Source organism: Nannobrachium achirus (genome assembly GCF_963921795.1).
Source record: "Nannobrachium achirus genome assembly, chromosome: 14".
Lineage (NCBI taxonomy): Eukaryota > Metazoa > Chordata > Actinopteri > Myctophiformes > Myctophidae > Nannobrachium > Nannobrachium achirus.
Genome location: NC_137821.1, coordinates 54687388 through 54709351, shown reverse-complemented (window position 1 = coordinate 54709351; position 21964 = coordinate 54687388). Strand labels below are relative to the sequence as shown.

General features: G+C 41.6%; 1 protein-coding gene across 1 annotated transcript; it reads left to right on the top strand.

Annotated features, from left to right (window-relative positions):
- Positions 1 to 11097: 11097 nt before the first annotated feature.
- vbp1 (von Hippel-Lindau binding protein 1) lies at positions 11098 to 20013 on the top strand. Its single transcript, XM_080741987.1, has 6 exons — positions 11098 to 11212; positions 14780 to 14904; positions 16411 to 16477; positions 17134 to 17232; positions 17978 to 18116; positions 19097 to 20013. The coding sequence occupies exons 1-6, from the start codon at positions 11132 to 11134 to the stop codon at positions 19171 to 19173; spliced, it is 588 nt and encodes a 195-aa protein (XP_080598113.1). The 5' UTR covers positions 11098 to 11131; the 3' UTR covers positions 19174 to 20013.
- The last annotated feature ends 1951 nt before the right edge of the window (positions 20014 to 21964 follow it).

The following is a 21964-nucleotide window of genomic DNA, read 5'->3' as shown; positions in this document are numbered from 1 at the left end:
GTGTTTCCTAAACCCACCAGGCTTGAGTTAAGACCCGCCTCGCGGAAACGCGAGAACTTCTAGTGGCTGAAATCCTTGCTGGACACATGGAGGGTGGATAAAGTCAGTAAAGGCATGAAGACAATCTTAAAACTTGTACTGAGAAAAGCCTGCATTTTCACAATGCACAGCTATTAATTTGTCACTACGGTGCTCAAAATAAACTGTGCTAAACAAAAAACCTGAAACTTTCTTTGTACTGTGCTTAAAAAAGGGAAACTTTGTAACTTTGCAAAAGAGAAAAACGTACTGAGAAAGCTATTAATTTGTCACTACTGTGCTCAAAATAAAAACTCTTACTGATTATCAGTTACATTGATTGTTATAGTTTGGATATGGCTTTGGGCGTATTATGCTGCATGTATTATTGTAATGGATCGGTAGGTACTAGTGTACAGTATTGCTTTGCACTAAGAGCATTAACGTTCATATATGCACTTTAAGATTATTGAGAGGGGCGATTCCGCGAGGCGGGTCTTAACTCAAGCCTGGTGGGTTTAGGAAACACGCACACACAACACCCCTCCCTAACAGCCTGCTGGATGCCCCCTCCCCCCCTCCTCCCCCGCAGCCCTGCCTGATTGCTTCCTCAGTCCCCTCCAAGACAACAAACACAGGAAGACTTGATAGGAAGCTTCCACTTCCTCCTCGCAGAGGAGGAATTAAGAACGACAATGACAAAACAAAATCACACCCAGTGTGAAGTGAGCGGTGCTTTTCATTAGTTAGTTGTAGTTGCCCAACAGGGCAACACACTATAGTCTTGGGGGAAACTTAATTTATTCTATAGAAACTTCATTTGTGAATAGGGTTCTACCTTGATAGGGAATCAATGGCAGTGGTGCTAGCTCGATTATTGGTTGAGCTTCGCATGAAGCCCCTCAGTAAGTGTGCTGTGTACATTGGTGCCCCATAAGGTTTGTGGCCTAATGCAGTGGTTCTCAAAGTCTGGGGAGGGAAGGACCCCCAGGGGCTATTGAAGGGATTCCAGGGGGTCCCCAGGGGTTCCTTTAAAATAAAAACCTAAATCTGTTACTTACTCCACGTGCAATGTGGGCTAATGGGCTATGTTATTTCTTTATTTTGCTATTGGTATTTGGTCGTCATAGTTGCCAGTTCCCACTTGATGTCATGTGGGAGTTCAGACTACGTCAGGCCATAATGAATAACTGATAGCTTGCATAATGTCTTCAAAGTAGGATGTAAATCTAAGATGTACCGGGCATCAACAGGTTTGTAGCCTGCTTTGAATCCTCCAAAGATGATGATACGATCTCCCACCATGCAACAGCACATCCCATACATCCCACAGGGGTCTTTCCCCTTGGGCTCAACCTGCTTCCAGGAAAAGGTCTCTGGACTGAATTTCCACAGATCATTGAAGAACTGGTTCCTGGTTCCGAAGCCACCAAATACATACAGCTCTCCATTGTAGGCAAAGGCTGAATGACCACAGCGTCCTTCTGGGAGGAGGTGTCCAGACGGCTTGTTCAACCAGCAGTTGGTCTCTGTGTCAAACACTCTGAAGCTGTTGTAGTAGCCGCCGCTCCCCCCAACGCCCCCAAATACAATCATCTTTGTTCCAATGATGGTGGCAGAGTGATGACCTCTTGAAGGTCGTGGTGGAGTTCCTCTGATGTTAATTAAAGACCAGACCATTATGGTGGTGTCCAACTTGTACATGTCATTAGTATAGCCAGTCAGCTGGGTGTCTCCTGCATACACATACATGACCTTCTCCAGGACACAGGCTGAGTGGAACATCCTTGCTCCTGGAATAGTCCCAGTAACCTTGGGTTTGAACCAGCTGTGGGTGTCGACATCAAAGGCATAAAGCACATTGCAGTAAGAATACCATCCTCCCCAGATGTAGACAATTTCTTCAACCAGCACAGCTGTGTGGCCATAGCGCCCGGAGGGAACCTCAATGGGACTTTGTCCTCTTCCATTTGTCACTTTGGGCAACTTCCTCCAACGCAAAGACAATGTGTTGAAGATGTGGACTTCAATTTGATCCCTGTTGTGCATGTAGTTGTTGTATCCTCCAAATGAGTACAGCTTGTGTCCGACTACCGCAGCAGCACATACGTCATTCTTAGGTCCTCCTTTCAGATGGATTGTCCAGTGAAACATTTCATACGGCAGCACTAACGAGAACAAGAGAAACCAATTTACAGGATAAGCCGTTAAGCGACAGCTTAAATAGTTGGAACAAGTTGTTGAATGACACTTTGTTAGTTGGACGATTACTTTTAAAGGACAGTTACATTGGTGGTCATGACAAAGCTGTGATGTCATTGCGTGATGACATCATTAGTGTGGGTGCCCTCACAGCCTCACAGGGCAACCAGACTATACTGCCCTACAAAGGCAGAGTGCAGTAACTACGTTTTCGGACACACTGACTTATTTGTGTCGCCCAAAGGTCAAATTAGCCTTCATGATATTGGGGGAGGAACAATTAGCTCAAGAACAAATATACAATCAGTGTAATATCACTTTTATGTCTTTATCTCAATTCGAAAACGTAGTTAGCCTACTGCACTTTTGTAGGACAGTATAGTACTTGTCAGAATCTTTCCTACTTTCCATCTTTCCAGATAAAATGTATTTTGCCTTGCTACTCCCACAGTTTTGGCGGGCTCTTGGGCCTCGCATCTCCAGGACGGAGATGCGAGAGACTTGGAAAGTCTTTTGTACCGGCTGCCCTTAAACTGTACAATGAGACACACAATGGTCGATTGAGGAGGACTACCTTCCTAACCTAGGATGACGGAACTATAGTTGTACTGACTTCCAAGGACCTTCCAGGGAGGGTGCTCATGTGCGTCTGGCTGTGACACCCTTTCTAGTTTATTTTCCTTTGGAGTTGTTTTTTTCGCACTGACTTTTTTGACACTGCACTATTAGGTTGTGTTAGTAGTTTTGCGTATTTTTGCTTGTGTTTGACATGACAGTGAGATACTTGTTGCACTAATTAGCATTGATGACTGTTATGGTCACTGTACTATTTTGATAGTTGTACTTAAGGACACTTTATGTATATATATATATATATATATATATATATATATATATATATATATATATATATATATATATGTATATATGTATTTATATATTATTTGTTCCCTCTCTTGGTGTACCTTGCTCTTTTACTGTACTCTGTTCTTGTTTTTCTTTTATCTTTTTTACTTACTTCTCTGTAACTTTGTAAATAACCTTATACTGCTGTGCTGCCTCTGGGCAACTGATTTCCCCCCTTGGGATAATAAAGGTATCTATCTATCTATCTATCTATCTATCTATCTATCTATCTATCTATCTATGTCCTGGCTTCATCAGGACACATCTGGGTGCTAAGAGATAGATTATATAGTTTATTTATATATTCATTTATTTGTGATTACTGATTAGTGAGTAATTTTATTTTTTATTTCTCCATTGACTTGAATGGGAGAATGCAAAAATGACATCATAGACCACATGAGACTGATACAGAAGACATGTGGGCCCTATTGACGTTACGTTGGCGTTAAAAAAATAAGTTCTTAAGGAGATTCCACCTTGAGAATAATGAGGTGGAGGCGTGAATAATTACCATCTTTCTGTTATGAGTGTGGTATTGTGCGCACAACGGGAAGGTGATGTAGGCGAAAGACCCTGAATTAGTCTTGGGCGTGTCTGGCCGTTAATTTAATCCAACCAATCAACGTGGCGGCTGTCAATCCCTTAAAGGGAACCCTGGCTAATACGACAAATATGCCTTAATATACATTATAATTGTCCTCTATAACTACAATGTAAAATTAAAAACACCTTAAATATTTTATTTCTTCTAGAAATAGCTAATCTTGCACTCAATAGGGAAAATGCCTGTCGCAAGTTGATGATGTCATAAAACCACGTGTGATCAATCTCTATGGAATTTATGGCATGCATGTGAAAATAAAAACAAACTTAATACTTCCTATGGCTAATATGAGCATCAAATCAATATTTAAAATGTGTGTATGGGTTTTTTTTGCACATGAATGCCATAAATTCCATAGGGATAGACCACACATGGTTTTATGACATCATCAACTTGCAACGGGCATTTCCCCTATTGAGTGAAAGATTAGCTATTTCTAGAAGAAATACAATATTTAAGGTGTTTTTAATTTTACATGTACAGTAGTTATAGAGGACAATTATAATGTATATTAAAGGGGTAGTTCACCCCCAAAATGACATTTTTTCTATTGATTACTCATGCCATGGAGACTTGAGTTCAATAATATTTTTAGTTTTTTGTCACATTCCTAAGACAAAAATGTGATAACAATAAATTTACCCCCATTCGTTCCGGATGATCCGGAATCAATGGGGGTACATTTACTCGAATCAAATTTTTGTCTTAGGAATGTGACAAAAACCAAAAAATATTATTGAACTGTACTCTCCATGGCATGAGTAATCAATAGAAAAAAAAAAGTCATTTTGGGGGTGAACTACTCCTTTAAGGCATATTCGTCGTATTGGCCAGGGATCCCTTTAAGAGCCTTAAGAGCTGCTCTAAAGGACTGTTTGTTGTTGTTCTTACAATGAAAGCCGGGCTATGTTACAATGTGTCATCTAGTGTCCCAACATTATACCGGTCCGTCTGGTTTCATTTTACGCTCTCAGGAGTTATAAGATCTAACAGGGTCCATTTGGTAACCAACTCTCTGTCATTTAGCTGGACCACGTGGAAACCCCTCAAGGATCCCTGGAGGTCCACGGACCACTGGCCCGTGGATTGAAATTGGAGTGGGGGACGCCGCATCACAGGCCTCATGTTTCGCTAGCAGCTAGTGTCGGAAAAGAAATTCGGGATCCCAACTAATCTGGGGATGTTTTAATTAAAAGAATCGGTTGAGAATTGAGGGAGATATGGATCATGATGCTGTGGTCAATACTAGTGAGCTGTCTGCATCTGAGCTGTCTGCTCGCACAGCTCAGGCCTTACATTTTGAGCCACAACTCCATCAATTCCAGCCCTGCCAAATAAAGATTTCTTTTTGCGCTTAAAAGCTGGTCTGACCACCTCTAAACGGTATGTTTTTTTTAAGTCAAGGTTCATAATAGCATGTCATCGCATTGCGCCCCTTAATTAACATATGAACAACCCCCCCACCATGTGTTAAATAATGCTTGCGACCGTTTTCTAAAAAAAAAAAAAAAAAAAAAAAACAACGTATGTTGCTACAGTGGTTCTCAAACTTTGTCATGTCAAGGACCCCCAAAATGATATGTATTTGGCCGCGGACCCCCATCTCAAAATATGTTGTTCCAGGGACCCCCCAGAAGCAAAGATTTTTAGTTTAAAATGTTCACTCTAAATTTGGATCTATTCTGCATCTAACCTAAAGGACTAGTTCACCCCCAAAATCACACCATTGGAGACTTGAGTTCAACAACATTTTTTTGTATTTGTCCTAAGACAAAAAATATAGTAAATTTACCCCCATTGATTCTGGATGGGGACCCAAATACAAGGCCCTGGGTGGGGACCCAAATGCATTTCTGTGAGAATCTATGGGGTAAATGTACTTGACCCTTGACCCTAAATTTACACCCATTGACCACATGCCCATGCATGTGGGTCAGCCAATCATTGTGGAAGCTAGTCTTTATAAGGACACACACCCATTTCCCTGTATTATTCCTGAAGAAGATCCAAACGGATCGAAACGTTGAAGCAATAAAGCAGAGCTGAGTATTACCAGTGTTGCAGACTCTGTCTTTCTCTTGTATTGCCGTTTGTCCAGCACCTGGGCTAGAGTGGATTTGTGCATGCACTATCACCCATGCATGTGGGTCCCCATCCAGAATCAATGGGGGTAAATGTACTTATTTATTTTTTTGTCTTAGGAATGTGACAAATACAAAAAAGAAAAATCACACCCGTGTGAACTGAGCGGTGGTGTGTGTGTGTGTGTGTGTGTGTGTGTGTGTGTGTGTGTGTGTGTGTGTGTGTGTGTGTGTGTGTGTGTGTGTGTGTCTGGCCTGGCCTGGCCTGAACAACAGCGCCCCTCCCTTAACATGTGTGGTCACAAAAGGTACTGTAGGCTACATACAGACACGCACACACACACACACACACACGGACGCATACACACACGGCCACGTATAGGAGACGGTGTAACCACCGCTCAAAAATTGAACTCAAGTCTCCATGGTGTAACTAATCAATAGAAAAAGTCATTTTGGGGGTGACTAGCCTAGGGTCCCTTCACTTTCGGGGTTTGATCCGGTCGGGAGCGGAAACCCCTCTACGTCATGTTGTAGTCCTAGACGGACTAAACTTTGGCCCGAACTATCAAACCGGATTCAGTTTTAACCCAAAATATTCCCCTGCACTCAAGGACATACTTTTAGGGCCTACCTAATAAACCCCTTGATGCGGTGTAGTTTTGCTTTCGGAAAATGTGTTTGGTACATGCATCTTTTAGTCCAACTCGTAGCGACTGGCAAGACTACACTAGGCTACTCGAGCATTTTAATAGAGATTGGGGAAACAAAACAAAGCGACGCCGGCATGCCGCTTATTCTGCTTGTGGTTTCCGCTTAGAACGGATCAACGGTCTGTTGTAAACGCGAGGTTAGGGGTGAACTACATTGATACCTGCCAACCCTCCTGTTTTTGGAAGAAGTCTCCTGTTATTTGTCTCCTGTTCCAGAATGTCCCCCAAAACAGGAGATTTCTTTCTCCTTTTTTGGGGGATTTTCACCCTTTTTCATACCGGCCAACCCTCCTGGCTTTGGAAGTAGTCTCCTGTTCATTTTTTTCCTGTTCATTTAGCCTGCAGCAGCATTTCCCCTGTTTTGGGGGGATTTCACACTTTTAGTGTGATAAGCATGCAGCCACAGCCATTATAGTTCCTTGGCTATTTGATATGCAAATCACCAGGGCCATACGGATCGTTCTTTTTGTTGAAAGGTGTCTGAGATCTCCTGTTTTCTGATGGTCTGAGGTTGGCAGGTATGCCACTGGTGACGTGATGTTAGAAATGTACCCCCATTGATTCCAGATGGAGACCCAAATGAACATTAACTCTTTTACTGCCACATAATTGAACAAAAAGCTCAATCCACTGCCAGCTAAATTGAGAATTGTCGCTCATCTTTGAAGGCCTACTGGAGAAATTTGGTTTTGACTATAAAGACAACAATTATATGGCAACGAAGAATAGAATGTCTACTTTGCAACAGAAAAAGATTTCGAGTTTTTATCTTGTTCTGTTCATTAGCTAGAAGCTGCAGAATGTGGCCTAAAAACAGCTCTTTGAGAACATAAAGCTGAGAAAAATGCATTTTTGTGAAGAATACATTTTCAGGCAGAAATCTCTCTTTAGCCTTTTATTGTTGGCTTCAGTAACATCACACCTATGATCAGTGGTTGTTTACAAACAAATTCAAAAAAATAAAAACAAGAAAAAGTGTCTTTTTACACACTTTTAGTGTGTAAGAGAAGTAAGAGCAGTAGTAAGAGCAGTGCAGAACATTGACACAGTGACATGAGCTTCAGCCTGAATCCTGCTTCAGCTTTCAGGGTTCTCTTTATCTCACTGTGACACTACTGTGACACTACATGTCTACAGTACAGAGTGTATATGTGTGTGTGCGTGCGTGCGTGCGTGCGTGCGTGCGTGTGTGTCATTCAGCCTGCACAGGGCCTGGGGCTCCATTCTGTTTCACTCCAGCCAGGCTCCTCCGGAAGGGCTCCACCGGGTCTGCTGAACTCGTACACGAGCCCATGGTCGATCTGTAAATTATACAAATACATAATTACTATAAAATACATGAAAAATAGTACACCTTCAAGCTCACAACGCGTCACAGCAGAATGCGTGGAGGTTGGGGGCCTACTATTTTCATCAAAAGGCCGTTTTAGAAATGTCAACCCCTGCCTCTCTAACATTCTATGCACTTCCTGCTTACCACACAAATATATATATATATATATATATATATATATATATATATATATAGTAATTATGTAAAAACAGCATTCATGGTCTGGAGAGGGCACTTTTTACAGATGGATAAAAGGGCAGGGGCTCAAGCCCCCTTTGATGTCTATGTGAGCATGTGCATGGTGCTAAGTCTGATTTACAGAAAAAAGTTTGTTTTTCCACGATGTGGAAATGAAGAAGTAGGCTCATCATCATCGTCGACTCATCATCTAAAATCATAGCCAGGAAAATATCAAATAGTTTATATCTAAACAAATCAATTTACAATTTTGACATTTAGCAAATGACTTACAATAAGTTCATATATAACATAAAATGCAGTTATAGTAAATAGTTACCATGCATTTACTGTCACAGTGAAATTCCCTTTATACCCTGTATACCTATATAAAATGTCACAATGCAACATAGCTCTGTTTACACAAAGCTGTACTCCCTCCAACTGTATATATGTTCCCCATTTTCAACAGTTTTTATTTGTAACACTTGCTTTGGCAATGTAAACGTATGTTTTCTCATGCCAATAAAGCTCCTTTGAATTGAACTGAAAAGCTACATCATCAGCTACTGATGATGATGATGATGATGATGATGATGACGATAAAAAGAAACCTCTCCCTCTCTCTCACACACACAGGCATCGTACGCACGCACACACAAACTAAGCCAATAAATCCTAAATTCCCATCAAACTAGACCAGGTCAACCTGGTTGTGCCAGACCCCCTGTCTGTCATCATCATTTATGACATCATGCCTTTTGTAGGCATGTCATCATCATGTCATCATCATATATACCCTTTATATAGAAAACCCGGACAGACCGACATTTGCTTATGTAGGCCTACCCATTTCATGGGTCTGGCAATAATCCTAGTAGGCTGTGCAGTGCACGTACACTACACGCGGTACGTGCACGCGCGTGATAGGAACTCCACGTGTGTCCTGAGTAGCGACAAAAACAAACCAAGCACGTGGATCCTAACTGCTTGGATCAAGTTACTGATCCGGTCCGGATACGGAAACATTTCTTGCATGTATGTGTACGTGTAAATAGCCGGATGCAGTAGGCGGGCTCTAGACCGGATCCCAATGTCGGAGTGGCAACACGTCGCAATGGAAAACCGTTACCCTATCTCACTGATCACTGACCATCCCCCCATCCTAGGCTTCCAGTTCCACACGGATGCTCTGTTATCACACAGTATACAACTATATACAGTATACAACTATACAATACATACATGCACTGGATTGGAAGTCTTACTTTGGACAGTAGAATCGTGGCCTCTGTTCTCCGAGGGGTCTCTACGCGGAAGCCATTCTTCATTGGCCAAATCGCCCAGTTCGTCTGTCTCTTCGCGGCGGTGGCGGCGGTACATGGGTCTCTGCTGCTGCGGCGATGTGAGCCCCCGGGCGGGGGGATCCATCCTACACGGGGGTCGAGCTCCGTCGGGATCGGTTTCCACAATATCACGAGGCTCTTGATCCACTTCTGGACCCCGGTTCTTCGCGACTGGCACCATCTTCAATCTTTTTATCTTCAATACCAACGGCTACAGTGATCTTTTTCTCTTCTTCATCATCATCATCATCATGATCATCATCACGACCACCACCACCATTCGTGGGCGCTGCCTGGTCCTGAGTCACCAACGCGGGTAGGTTTGTAATCCTAATTCTAACAAAGTTTGTTTCTATCCGTGGATCTGCTCTGCTGCTGGCTGCTGCTCCGGCCAGGGGGGGAGGGTCGCACTTCGGCGGAATGATACCAGCAAGTTGAGGCTGAGTTGGCCTAATACATCTCAATATTCTAGTACTGCTAAATACTACTACCTACTACAATTACTATACTACTAATACTATAAAACAACTGATTTCCGACAAAATGATCGCTTTTACCAACGTTTCTCTCTCTCTTTCTCTACTAACAGCCCGATGCATAAAACAATATAGTCCCACAAGGCTGCTAGCAGCTAGCAGTGGCGTCAGTTCAGAACAAGCTAAGGTATGGCAACATGACTGGTGTCTGGTGAAGACACCAGTCATGTTGCCATACCTTAGCAACAGGCACGATGAAAAGTACATTTTTATTATTTCCCCCTGTCAAGGTATGGCAGCTGCATACCCCTGCCATACCCAATTGACGCCCCTGGCAGCTAGGAAGGCGCAGAGTCGCTCTGGGCAGGCGGAGCCAGGACAGTCTGTTTACTTTTTTTTTTTATGAACGGTTTCCGGCTGTCCTCAAAACGACCGACGACCAATTATGCATTCAAAAGTTGCGCAAGGACGTCTTTTATCATAATCCATAAAAAACATCAAACGAACGAACGGCCGTATTGGCCCTACTCGACCTCAAGAATTGGGGCGAACAGGAACGTTCAAAGCAGTATAAGAGTTAAGGATGTCCATAATTACAACACCAGAGGCAGCGCCACAGATCACTTTCAACCCAGAGTCAAAACCAACAAAGGGTCAAACTCTTTTTTCTGCTATACCACCAAAATGTGGAATGCCTTACCAAAGGCCATAAAGGAGTGTGGATCACTAGCATCCTTTAAAATTGCCCTGAAAAACCACTTACAGGCAGCAGCCGTTCGCAACTGGTAAAAAAAAACTAACCTAGCCCAACCCTACCCTCCCCTGCCCCTTCTTTGTATATACTTACTGTTTATTTAGACTCTTTTTTTTTGTTCTCTCATTTTTCTTTTCTTTACATATCTACTGCATAGTAGCCTACTGTTCTATTCGTCTGTCATTCAATGTTATATGAGATACTTAAATGGTTTCCTGTGGAAATAAGCTTAGTCTTTTCATGGATCTCCTTTTAGTAGACCTTGTACCAGTGAACTGTACCGTCATGAAACTGTACCTTTTCCTATGCAAACTTCTAATAAAGTCTTCAATCAATAAGGCCTCAGACCAGTTGGGAAACCCACACGCACAAACGCAGCCGAAGAGACCAACGGTTGCCTAGCAACCGACCCTAGCCAATCACAGCGCCGCTGCCCGTCCCTCCAGAGCATGGGACCCGCACAACGCCTTCAGTTGCACTTGCACGGCAAAGAAGGAAGGAGTTGGTTTCTCTCCAAGATGGCGACGACCATAGAAAACAGCAATGCCGTCCAGGCGACCAAGAAAAAGCACTTGGGAATCCCCGAAGCAATATTCGTGGTGCGTATTAACGCTTTCTCGGGGGCCAAAGATGGGTTAGCAGACGGCGGAGCATAGACGAATGACTTGAAGTTTATACGCTGTTTGTGTGTGCTGCATGGGTGTCATGCTTGCTTGCTAGCTAGCTAGCTTGTAGAGGTGGGACGTTCAAGAACGAATCGAGTCTTTTGAACGGCTCTTTGAAATGAACGATGGGATCCTGTTCACAGCAGGGAGCCGTTCCTTTCTAAATGAACAGTGGTGGGAAAAGTACTCAATTTCTTACTAAAAGTATCGATGCTGCAATGTGGAAATACTCTGCCACAAGTAGAAGTTTGGAATGTTAATGCACTTATAAAAGTACAATAGCCTATTGGTATCAAAATGTAATTAAAAGTATTAATAGTAGAAAGTACTACTCATCATGCAGAATGTCCTGCTTCACAGGGTTTCCAAAGAATAAAATGTTGAACAAATCATTTGAAAATAGCCGATCTACAAGCTCACAATGCGTCGCAACTGAGCTTGTAGATCGGCTATTTTCAAATGGCAGGTATGCGTATGCACCTAGGCTATATATGTCCGAAATAAAATGTACATAGGGTTGAAGTTATTTGTAATTATAATCAAAATCTACAAAGTAACCAGTAACTAGAATGAGTCTTTTGAGCGGCTCTTTGAAAGGAACGGATCCCAGAGATCCGGCTCACTTCAAAGAGCCATAAATCCCATCTACTAGCTAAGCAGCTAGCTGACCAAGCAAGGCAACAATTACACACAGTTACACTTAATGCTTTAACGTTACTGCGTGTCCATTTAGGGACATTATGTGCTTGAATGCAGCTTGTTGTTGGGCTGGGGCGCTGCACAGAAAGTGGTGACCTGTGGAATTCTATCACTCACCCCAGAAATGTTTAACCATCCATACTATCATCATAGAAGTGTCAGTCATCCACTGGTGTAAAGTAACTAGGTATATTTACTTAAAGTACTGTCCCTATATACAATTTTGAGATATTTGTAGAATTTTGTACTTTACTTGAGTATTTTAAATTATTTTACTCCTAATCCACTACATCTCGGATCCAAATATTGTACTTTCACTCCACTACATGTATTTGAAAACGTTAGTTACTAGTTACTTTGTACATTTTATTATTATTACAAAACATACATTAACCACACAACCCTATATACATTTTGGCCATTTGAAAATAACATCAACAAGCTCACAATGCATCTTGATGCGACACATTGTGAGCTCGTAGATCTGCTATTTTCAAAAGATTTTTACACACTTAAATCTTTTATAAACTTAAAATAGTACATTCTGCATAATGAGTACTTTGTGTTTTTGTACTTGAAGTAGCCTACATTTTGATGCCAATACTTTTGTACTTTTGCTCAAGTACATTTTTAAATTCCAAACTTTTACTTTTAACAGAGTAGTTCTGCTATAACCTATTCTTCTTTACTTCTGTAAACAGTGATGTGACAAAGCTCATTCTGATTAGATTGTATTTAAGGTAATTGACGTAGACCCCAGTCACCCCACATCTTAGAGTGGAATGTGTTTTAAATAGGGCACAGGGCAGACTCCTCAGTTGGACAGTCCACTATTAGTCATCGGGGTCAAATGTGTTTGTATCCACAACTTTCCCACGTCCCGTCGTCCATTGCGCAGAAGTTGTGCGGCAGTTTCCGGCGTCGCAGCCGTGAATGATCTACAAGCTCACAACGGTTGCATCTGCGACGCGACATGAGCTTGTATGTCTGCTGTTCTCCGGAAGTGTCCCACAGATAATGCTACAGTAAATTCTCTGGGAACCGGGTGTATAGATGCTTTAAAAAGACAGATTTTTGGTTAAGTGGTTGTTTTCTATGTTATTGTTCTGCACATTGCCGTAGTATATTCCTTCCTGGCATCTTCAGCACAATTCCCAGATTGTGATGACAAAGTACCAGGGACAGCAGTGAAGTGATTCTCAACGTCATAATGCAGCCCCTGTAGGTGTGTTTTTACGGTAATCGATGCGTCCACGGAAGAATGTGAATCTTTAATGTTACGAGCACAACTGTACATCTGGCCAGCTCATTTGTGCTTTCTGCCCCAGCATCTTTCTTTAGTACGTCCACATAGGTAGGCATGGGACGTCTGTATCGATGCCCTGTGTGTTGGTTCCCACAGTACATGCTTTTTGGACCGCAAGTTCTTGGTGTCGGTGGCAGTGGCCAGCTAGTCTCATCCTCTGATACTCTGTAGTGCCCCGTACAGACGCTTGTTGGTATTTAATGTGCTCATCCTGGCTGATGTTCAGTACCACAGTCCGTACGCAGAAGCACCCGTCCGGGGACTTCTGTGTACGGACTTCAAGTAATGTTTGGGCGAGAGGGGCCGTACGACAAAAACATACATTTTACATTGCCAACGCAAGTGTGAAAATATAACAAAAACTGTTGAAAATGGGGAACGTATACAGTTGGAAGGGGCACTGCATTGTGTAAACAGAGCTTTGTCACATTGTCGTCGGGTATAAAGGTTTTGAAACTAAAAGCAATTTTTGTCGTTTGGAACACATGGCACAGCTTTTTTTTTTTTTTTTTTTTAATGATTTAAAATGTATTAAAGCCTCAGATTTAAGATGTGTGCCACGCTGCGAGCTTGTAGATCTGCTATTTTTGAAAAATCATGATTTTCTTTGAATATGTCTTTTTAAAAGCAAACATTTGTAACTGAAATATTTGCTTCTGGGTGGTCAATGGAACAACATATTTTGAGATGGGGGGGGGGGGGGGGCGGCCAAATACCTGGAATGTTGTGGGTCCTTGACATGAAAAAGTTTGAAAACCATTCAAAGACTTGCACAAATCTTCTGGCAGTGAGGCACTCGTGCCATGCTCTGTAATGTATATCTGCTATTTTTGAATAGTTAAAGCATAAAATAATGGTTAAAGTGGTTCAAATCCAATGTGACACAGATTTGCGTTCAGGCCTATATGGGTTTAAGAGCCCCATAGAGTCTGAAGCATATCCGCTTAGTTGTGACACACTGTTAACATCTGGTGCCAACCCCGAGTTTCCCGAGTTTGTATTGATACCAACGCTGTGCCAACCCCGAGTTTCCCGAGTTTGGGCCGTTTTTGATTTTTTTTTTTTTTTTTTTTTTTTTTTTTTCAAAAAAAAATTTTTTCAATTTTTTTTTGGACCTCCAGAAATGTGTTAGGCATGATCGCGATCGCGAAATTGCATGTTTAACCCCCATACCAACCCATTCTTTCAAACATGGCAGCCATGTTTGTTTACATCTGAAGAAAACATAATGGCCCATAAATCATGAATGCCTGAACGGATTTCCAAGCAGATTTTTTTGTTTGAAAGCTGTGAACAGCATCTACACACGTGGTGCATCATCTAGGCATGGGCGTGCACTTTTTACACAATTGCACAATTACATGGAAGTCTATGGTAACCATGGCAACGCGAGACATTGAAGAGAAAAAAATCATTGCAACATAAGTGTTAAAACACAACCTCTGTATCGTCTTAAGCTCATCACGGCTTGCCTGCCTTCTTTGTTGCTGTTTCAGGAGGATGTGGAATCGTTTATGAAGCAGCCAGGCAACGAGACGGCAGATGCGGTCCTGAGGAAACTGGACGAGCAGTACCAGAAATACAAGTACATGGAAGTCAACCTGGGCCAAAAGAAGCTCAGGTAACAACACCGATAGCGATGCCTGATTTAGGAGTGGGCGATATGGTGATAAATATCGTTAAGACGATACAATGTCTCCATGATATTGCCTTTTCAGAGATATCGTATGTATCGTGATACAATAAGGGAGCCTTGTAAAAAATCCTGTTGAATTGTTAATACAGAGATTCATTGCAGAATCCATTTAAACCTGCATTTTGGTCTAAATCAGTAGTTCTCAAACTTTAAAATGTCACGGTCTTCCCTTACGGGTCCATTTGTAAGGGTCGATTTAGACCTCCCAAAAGTAACCCAGAGAGTGCCTGGACCCCACTTTGAGGACCGTTGGTCTAAATGGTCTGTTATGGTTTCCTTTTTCTTTTAGTTTTTGTTACCTTGCAGGTGGTTGTACTGTTGGGTAACTTGAAAAATAGACTTTTTGGTTACCACTGCGCTCTGACTCGACTGGTGCGGTGTCCCTTTAGATCAACATGTATTCATTGGAGGATGGATCGCACACAGTGGCAAGAGTTGTTTTTTCTTTCTTTATTATTACATGGATGAGAAACAAACGTTTCGGCTATCAGCCTTCAGATACACTGAAGATGGCTGTGTGCGATCCATCCTCCAATGAATATAACTTGAAAAATAACCATAAAAACAACATGAAAAAGAATTGTGGTAAGACTGTGTATTGTGATACAGCTTGGAAACATATCGTGATAGCATATTTCTCCATATCGCCCACCCCTAGCCTGATTTATAGCATTTGTAGAGGACTTTTATTTTTGTAAAGGACAGAGATAGGGGTCTGCTGGTAAGCCCGTTTGAGTCCCTTACTGCTCCAAACATGTACAAAGGCAAAATATAAGGTGCTTACCGTCTGGTCCAAGTGTAATCTATCGATTAGGAATCTCTAAGGAATGTGTAAGTTCATATCTTTTCCAATAAAGAAGTGTTTTACTCAAGGTTGTCTCGGAATCTCATTGCTACAATGTTGGTTGATCATGGCGTTGACGTTGATCCCCTTCCCTATTAGCTCATACTAGGAAGAGTTCTGACGAGGAAAAGCAATGAGATTCCGAATCCGATACAAGCTTGTGTAAAACACTTCTTTATTGGAAAAGACATATTGGAGGTTCCTAATTACCTTATATTTTGCTGGAGCAGTAAGGGACTCAAACGGGCTTACCAGCAGACCCCTATCTCTGTCCTTTATAACAGAGAAAACGTCTACAGAAGTCTTCGAGCATTGGACAAGCTTTTCGGGAGGGGCATAGCTAATGGCTAATTCAAATACTCATATCTTGAAATTATAACTGCTTTTTAGTTTGGAAATCACTTGACTAGTCTTCGAGCGTTATCACGTATGGCTACCTGATTTATACTTGCCTGCATTGTGCGAGCTTGTAGATGGGTTATTTTTGGAGCCTGATAATGCAGCTAAGTTGCAACTAAGCTTATATTATACCATGGTTGACTTGTGAAGACTCCATAATTGCCTAACACATACTGTCTTCTCTTCAGGTTGAAAAATCAGATCCCACAGATCAAGCAGACACTAGAAATCCTACTACACATGCAGAAGAAAAAGGTAATCAAGCTTTGTAATATGTGGGTTTTGAGGAATTCTGAGAATGTCACAGGTTAACCAGACCATTAGGGATGGGATCATAAGCGATATTATCGTTTATCGCGATAAAAAACACTCACGATAATCGTATCGTGGAGATTACATTTATCGTGATATCGTCCTCCGTCATGCACTGGGATCAATTCACCTTTTATTTGCCGAGCTGCATATCCGGCACCACTTAAACCCTCTATAATAATTGGTAAAAGGTACTTATAATATACGTACTTGATAGACCTTTTTTCACTCTATCAAATGTCTTAGCGAAAAAATAGCCGATCTACAAGCTCACAACGCGTCGCCTTGCAACGCGTTGTGAGCTTGTAGTTCAGCTATTTTTTGGCACATGTTCTGCCCCAGGATAATGGATTTTGATTATCGCGATAATATCGTAAATCGTGATTTCTTTGGTCACAATAATCGTGATTATGACATTTTCATATCGTCCCATCCCTTCAGACCATGAATTAAAATAATGGAAAATGATGAACTTGAAGACGAAATTGTGACTACTACTTATAGCTATAGATAAGGGAACGATGAATAAAAGTTAATGTGAAATCCTGTTGTAACGGCTATAACATTATTTTTACTTTGTTTTTGTTTCTTTAAACCAGGAAACCACGGAACCAATGAGCACACACTTCCTATTGGCTGAGAATGTTTACTGCAAGGCGTCAGTCCCACCCACTGACAAAGTGTGCTTGTGGCTAGGTGTAAGTATATCAACCCTGATTTCACATGCGTGGGGTTTGATGGTAGCTTTTCAGATGCACTGTAGACAAGAGAGATGAGCAGAAAATGAAACCCATGAAAAAGGAAACAGGGTCACATTTATGCTGTACAAATGTACGTCTTTAAGCAGCTTTGCTAGATGAAAAGGGCTTAGTGGTCTTTTTAGCTTTTTTTTTTAAACGATTGAATTTAACTGTAGATAAGGCTGTCACGATTATGACATTTTACATGACGATTCACTCAAATAATTGCGATGAACGATTTAATTGTGTTTTTGTCGTTGACGATTACATTTCTGTTTGGCTTTTAGGCTTTGAAGTTGCACATGGCAGATATGACACATAACCGAAATATACATAGAAATTACTGACATATTTGACAACTTTATACTTTAAAAAAAAAACAATAGAAATCAGCTATTTCCACTATTTTTTACTTTAAAAAAAACATATGAACATTTTTCAACATGGAAACGATTCTGACGATTATGAAAAATAACTGCGATTAGACGATTATGTAATAATTGTGACAGCCCTAAATGTAGATAAGTAGCTCTCAATTGTGACCTCACTTCGTTCATCATATTCCCACTAAACGCTAAAACCTAAGTGCTGTCTTTCGGTTGTTGCCACAGCTAAGCACTGGACAACTAAGAGAAACATTATCTTTTCAACCTTCCTTTGTCTTCCCTCGTTCCTCCCCTCCTCTTCCTCTCCCTCTCTGAAGGCCAACGTCATGCTAGAGTACGACATCGACGAGGCACAGGCCCTCCTAGAAAAGAACTTCTCCACGGCGTCTCGTAATCTAGAATCTCTCGAGGAAGACCTGGACTTCCTGAGAGACCAGTTCACCACCACCGAAGTCAGTATCCTTCCAACGTAAACACAGGGTCTTCGTCCGTTTATGTGCCTACCATTTGTGGTTTTAAGCCAGGGGTCTTCAACGTTTTCAGGCCAAGGACCCCTTAGTTGAGAGAGAGATGAAGCAGGGACCCCCACAACCAAATAATGGCAGCAGTGCGTATGCCTGGCTGCTTACCGCTCTGCTTACCATCATCTGGGATCTCTCGGGCAGACCCGATGTAAGGGGCAGGCCATTTTTTCAAATTCTTTAGCAGGTGATTGGATGTGGCCGTCTGTCTATCACAGTCTGGGAGTGCCAACTCCAACCACTCATATTGGCCTGTCTGCATCCACGTGGTCTGCAATCAGACTCTATTGGCTCTGAGTCATGTCATTTATGACTCGGCCCACATTCAACACTAATGGCATTTTACAGAAAATAAACTTGTGAAAATAGATAGTTTTGGCTAAGGAAAATCAAATCAAACAATCTACTTAAAATAGATTACCCAGACTGTTTAGCTACCAAATGGCTAATGATGCAGTTGTTACTGTAAGTAAAGCTACAGTACATCTCTCTTCCATTTGATTTGCATTAGGACTACAATGACGTTTTGGGTATGCTACTCTATTGGACAGAGCCACTGAAAAAAAAATATGTTTTGGCCATTATCTCTGGAACGGAAGGTCCAATCTGCTCAGTTTAAAGCTTGTTGGATGCGTGACTACGAGGACATTAAGCTGGGTCATAATTGTAGGTGGCCCGCAGGCCGGAGTTTGAGTATCACTGCCCTAGAGTGCACTGCCATATTTTGTCTAGAATAATTATTTAATTGCTTTTAGTGGAACCACTCCCACATTTATGAAGGGGGCAATTATTTGTATTGTACTGTTGTGATGATTATGCTTTAGTTTTTTACCTCTCCCACAGTTAATACTACAGTATCCAGTAAATATTCCATTTCTAGGATGATTGCACCTTAACCCACCCCGTCCTCTTCAGACATGGCACGAGTCTACAACTGGGACGTGAAGAGAAGGAGCAAAGACAACCTCCTCAAGTTAGCCGACAAGTCTTAATATTAATAACAATAATACATAACCGTGATAATAGGACAGCATCCACACTCCCTCCCTCCAAACAATCCTTTCCCCTTAGCGAAATAAATAAATAAAACCTGCCCCCCACCTAGCTCTGGTCCATAGCGTTAGTGGAGTTCTCCCTAACGCTATGTTCCTCTACCTCCCCAAATCCTTGGCAAATCCGGAAAGACCCGTCGTCTGGTCCGAAAATAACAAAAACTGTTTCGCCCCTCACCAAACCAAAGGTATCAGTGGACAGTTGAAAGCTTACTCTATTTAGTGGACATGGTCTGAGCCCCCCACCACACGATTAAAATACATTTCTAGGGCAAAATGAAAAATAATCCACCGGATGAAGACAGTCTTCCTGGTTGAAGACTTGTTTTTACGAAACAGCGCTTCCAACGTTGCAGAGTTGAATAACACCCAATGAGACTAATGCTCTGTGTAATTCGGTCCTCTGACCTGTGCGGCAGTAGTGAGTTGGCACCTTGTTGCCAACGACAAATAGTGGAAAAACTAGAAGAAATGGAGTCCCCATCTGGTAGAATATTTTTCATTTTGCCCTAGAAATGTATTTTAATTGTGTGGTATGGGGCTCAGACCGCGTCCACTAAGTAGAGTAAGCTTTCAACTGTCCACTGATACCTTTGGTTTGGTGAGGGGCGAAACAGTTTGTGTTATTTTCGGACCAGACGACGGGTCTTTCCGGATTTGCCAAGGATTTGGGAGGCAGAGGAACATAGCGTTAGGGAGAACTCCACTAACGCTATGGACCAGAGCCCCCCACCCTCCCACCACGTCATGTTTACGTTCACACCGGAGCTACGTACAGTAGGTGGAAGGCACATTCTGAAAACGCCTCTACTGCACGTTGAGTTGCGCTTGGTTTGTGGTCGCCAAGGCCTTGTATGGGGCTTGCGAAGTGCAAGTGCCGTTATGTAAAGGCAGGCTAAAAATCAAGCGCACCTCGGAACGGATTCTCGTCATTGTTCTTTTTTCTGTTGTTGGAAAATGTCGGATTAGAAGCTCGGAACGTCTAGCCACTAATGTTCTGTTGATTTGTTACTTTTTAAAGGTATTTTTTCAAGTAAAAATCTAACAAAAAAATCTTTTTTCTTTTTGTATTATTATTTTTTTTATCTATATGCATATTATTTTTGGAAGGTTGTGTACGAGAGTCTGCTTTCTCTTTTGCTTTGTCTCTTAATTTCCCCGCTCTTTTTAACTCTGGTGCTTGTTCTTACCCGTTATGTTCCATGGAAGATGTTTTTATTTTATTTTGGGGGACGTGACCGTGTGGTTTGCTTACATGCTTTCTTTTCCGTCGCTCTCGGGAGAGGCAGATCAGAAGTTAATTATTATTTTATGCTTTAACTATTGAAAAATAGCAGATCTACAAGCTCACAGCGCGGCACCGAATGCCGCGCTGCGAGCTTGTATATCTGCTATTTTTGAAAAATCGTGAACATTTGTATTTTGACCCGATTTTGACCCAATTCTATAAGTGTGTTCTAAATCCTGTTTCTTTTTTTTTAAAAACACATGTTTCTACGTCAGTGTTCTCAAACCCTTTCATGTCAAGGACCCCTAGAATGATATGTATTTGGTTGCCGACCCCTGTCTCAAAAATATTTTGTATGAGGGACCCCCCAGAAGCAAATATTTGAGTTACAAATGTTCACTTTAAAAGTGAGATATTCAAAGATTTTCACACATTTTTATGATTTTTCAAAAATGGCAGATCTACAAGCTCGCAGCGCGGCACTTGGTGCCACGCTGTGAGCTTGTATATCTGCTATTTTTCAATAGTTAAAGCATTCAATAATTCTAGGCCTAAATGGGTTAAACCCTAACCCACTGTGTAAAAGTCTGATGTGATTTAAAGTGAACATTTGCAACTCAAATCTTTGCTTCTGGGGGGTCCCTGGAACAAATACATATCATTCTGGGGGTCCTTGACATGAAAAAGTTTGAGAACTGCTGACGATAGAAACATGGGTTTTTCAAAAACCTTAGAAGGATTTAGACGACATTTGTAGTCAATATATTCAAAGACTTGGCACAAATTGTCAGGATTCTTCCAAAAAATAGCAGATCTACAAGCTCATAGCGCGGCACTCGGTGCCGCGCTATGAGCTTGTAGAGCTACTATTTTTGAATAGCTTAAGTATGAAGTTAAAGTGGTTAAAATCCGTAGTTCTCGTTCTCAATCTGCCCCGTCTTTGTCTTTTCCTCTAGCGTGTCGTCCTCGCCCCTCTCTGGTCTGCCTCTCTCCTCTCTCTCTGCCACTGGTCTTGTCTGTAATTTATTTGTCGCTCAGTCAAACTGTACCCATTGGAAACCTGTGATGGAAGTAAAATATACACAAACTTTGGGGGGTAAAGAAATCCAAACATGTCGCGTGTTGTCTGTGTGCTTCATTGAGGTTTTTGGAGGCGTCAAGTTGGTTTGTCTCATCACCGCCTGGACAGTCAACGATTACAACATTTTAGCCGACGATTAATTGCACACAAACAGTTTAATAGTGTTTTTGCATTAAACGTTGGAACGTGAATATCATTTTAAATTTGTGTTTTAGGCTTTGTAATCACAAAATTGCACAGGGCATATATGATGAAACCTAAATAGAAATATACATTACTGACATTTAATAATATATATTTTTTATATTTTATAGAAATGGCTGATCTACAAGCTTACAAGTGTTGTAAGCTTGTAGATCTGCTATGTTTTGTAATGTGAAAATGTTTCAACATGGAAACGAGGCCTACTCGTCACAAGACGG